This window comes from Propithecus coquereli, unplaced genomic scaffold (assembly GCF_000956105.1).
Source record: "Propithecus coquereli isolate 6110/MARCELLA unplaced genomic scaffold, Pcoq_1.0 Scaffold400, whole genome shotgun sequence".
Lineage (NCBI taxonomy): Eukaryota > Metazoa > Chordata > Mammalia > Primates > Indriidae > Propithecus > Propithecus coquereli.
Genome location: NW_012149731.1, coordinates 1,062,916 through 1,065,708, shown reverse-complemented (window position 1 = coordinate 1,065,708; position 2,793 = coordinate 1,062,916). Strand labels below are relative to the sequence as shown.

At 41.3% G+C, this 2,793-nt stretch overlaps 1 protein-coding gene across 1 annotated transcript in view; it reads right to left on the bottom strand.

Moving 5' to 3' along the window:
- The window catches only part of PDZRN3 (PDZ domain containing ring finger 3), a 266,468-nt gene that overhangs the window by 214,409 nt on the left and 49,266 nt on the right, over nucleotides 1–2,793 (bottom strand). Inside the window, exon 3 of the mRNA XM_012652864.1 lies at nucleotides 2,226–2,333. Within this exon, the coding sequence (XP_012508318.1) occupies nucleotides 2,226–2,333 (108 nt within the window). The remainder of the gene's footprint in view (nucleotides 1–2,225; nucleotides 2,334–2,793) is intronic.

The following is a 2,793-nucleotide window of genomic DNA, read 5'->3' as shown; positions in this document are numbered from 1 at the left end:
GGAGCAGAGTAACTCTGCAGCAAGGACAAGAAACTCTTGTAAAAAGCACCCTTTTATAAGAATTAAGGTCCTTATGGTGAAGATCTAGTGGTAATTTGCCCACTCCCCTGAAAAGGAAGACATTTGGTGAAAAACTAGAAAGCCTCTGACTCTTCTTGATGAGGAAACACACACACACACACACACACACACACACACACACACACACACTTAAAATAATCACATTCATGCCTCCTCGTCTGGTAATAAACTTAGTCATAGACGAGGTGAACCAGAGAACATACTTGCAGTCATGGGAATCACTGTATCATGTCAAAAGAGATTAGGATTTGACTGAGAAGGACACGGCGTGTCAACTGCAATTACACATACATCGTTTCTCCATTGTGATCACCTTCATTTCCATCTCAACACTGGGACATGATTAATATTTTACACACTGTCCAAAAGAGGAATGTGACTTACCAGAAACCGTACTGAACATTTCAAATACAGATCCTCCTTTGCCAAGAGAAAAATCCTGCCCAGCTGTAGATTTCTCATTTGCAAAACATAAAAGCAATGAAATTCCATTACTTAGAGAAACTGGCTGTTCCTCCAAACCCTTGGCAACAGAAGCTGTACTTATCTTTTTGAACAATAGTCTCGGAAAATATATTCACCATCAAAAAAGACAGTAAGTAACACATTGGAGCTTTAAGAAAGCACTCTTGCTCAAGCAAATTCCTGTCAGGGAAAATCCGCTACCCTGGCCTGGGAAGTACAAGATTGACCCTAAAACATGCACAAAAAGAGCTCCAAGTTTAAGAACGTTTCAAAAAGTCAAAGGGGGTATAACAATATTAGCAATGTCATTAAAACAAAATCAAGCATCCTTTCAATATGCAAGTTACCACACTGCTCCCACTCCCTCACAGGAGTGAGATCTATACTCTAACTCGTTCAGTTTGTTTTCCCTATGAGATTTAACTGTGTTTCTTCCTGAGGATTATAAATTATCCTGAAGCATGCTGCATAGCAAGTTGTAGAATGCGTCCAGGGGAGACTGGAAAAGAGAGACTTTGTTCTCAGTGCTGCTGATGCTCCTTTCCCCAGGAGAAGCCTGTGGCCACATTCCAGTCGGTGACGCGAACTTCGCTTATGGCTTAGTTCATGGTCACAGCTCCCACTCAGTCCGAAGTTTTGAAATGGGCCGTGAAAATACTCAGGAAGTACAGGCACTACGCAAATGTGTTTGGAACAACTAACACCCGCTGGTATTGGTGCTGTTTTTCTGGTTTCTTATTTAATGTACTATAGTACAGCTATGGCCTAGGGGTGAGTTTCTTGTGGTATCTGGCATGTCTTCTTGGATTCTCATATTTACTTTTTCCCTAATAGGAGATCCAATCAATTTAGCCCAAGTATGTACCCACTAAAAGAGCAATCGAAATGGTCAAAAACAGCAGCAAAAAAAAAAAAAAGTAGTCAGTTATATCAAACTTTGCAACAGGAGCCCATACAATGAAGCAACAAATAATTCTCTCCCTTTCAGCAACTCGGAGCATCCTAGAACACCGTGCAACGCTATTCCAAAGTGTCGCATGGTGGGGCTGAGAGATCTACTTCGCCCAGCATAAATCTATCAACCCGCTATACGAAAGTTTGAAACGATGAGTGAAGAACTGAAAATGAAGGAGTGGCTAATGACATGAGTGAATCCCAACATCAACCTTTGCTGCGCATCCCTGGACGATCAAGTTGTACAACGGACAACAGGCAAAGAGGACAAACATAAGAGAACAAGGCATCTGTAGAAACCGTTGTGTGCTGTGAGCTGAGGCCATCAGAGTGACTCCAAAGCTGACACAATTGTACCCTGGTAACCAATACGAATAGTCACAATTTTTACAACAGGACTCACTCATCTGGTTCCAACTAACGTACAACTCTCCAATGATTTTCACACAGGGCTGTAACTGATGCACACAAAACAGATGCAGGTCTGCACGAAAAAGCCAAATCGTGAACATGCCACTCACATTCTGGCTTCTCTATATTTAACAAAAACTTAACGCCACAGCAATGAGCCCTCAATCTGGTCCCACACAATCGGACAAGGGTGACCCCTGCCCAACCATCTAAACTCTTTAAACCTTCCTCCCAGACCAAACATCTTGCTTTGAGCCGGATGAAGATGGGATGGCATTCAGCCTATTAAAAGACACTAGCCAGTGTTCACATACCTCAATAATCCTGTCATGAATTTGCAGGCCTCCTTCTTTGGCTGCGGGCCCACTGTCAACTATTTTGGATACAAAGATTCCTTCACTGGACGATCCATCTTGGTTGTCCTGTGGGTTAAAAAAACACATGCATGAATGCTAGGCATTAAGTTGGGCATGAAAATAAAGCTTACACTCTTAAAACAGTAATTGACTCTTGCTACGTCAAAAGTGGCAACAGGGTGAAAGCTATTTGTTTCTCCTAATTTCTGCTTGCAACTAAAATAAACACAGACACATGGTAAAAAATTTGAAACCATACCAAAAGATATAAAACGATAAGTCTCTGCCATCTCCAACCCACTGTCCTTCTTCCCCTAGCTAGCATCTATTTGAGTTTCTGCATCCTTTTCAAAACATTTTAATGCATTGCCTTCCCAATGATGTATCTGTTCCTTTTTTTATGCACATAAATGAGATTATGCTATCCTGACTCTTATGTCCTTGCCTCTCTCATTTAACTCTAAATATCACAGAGATCTTCTTCTACCAATCCAACAGGTCTACCTTACTCCTTTTATTTTATTTA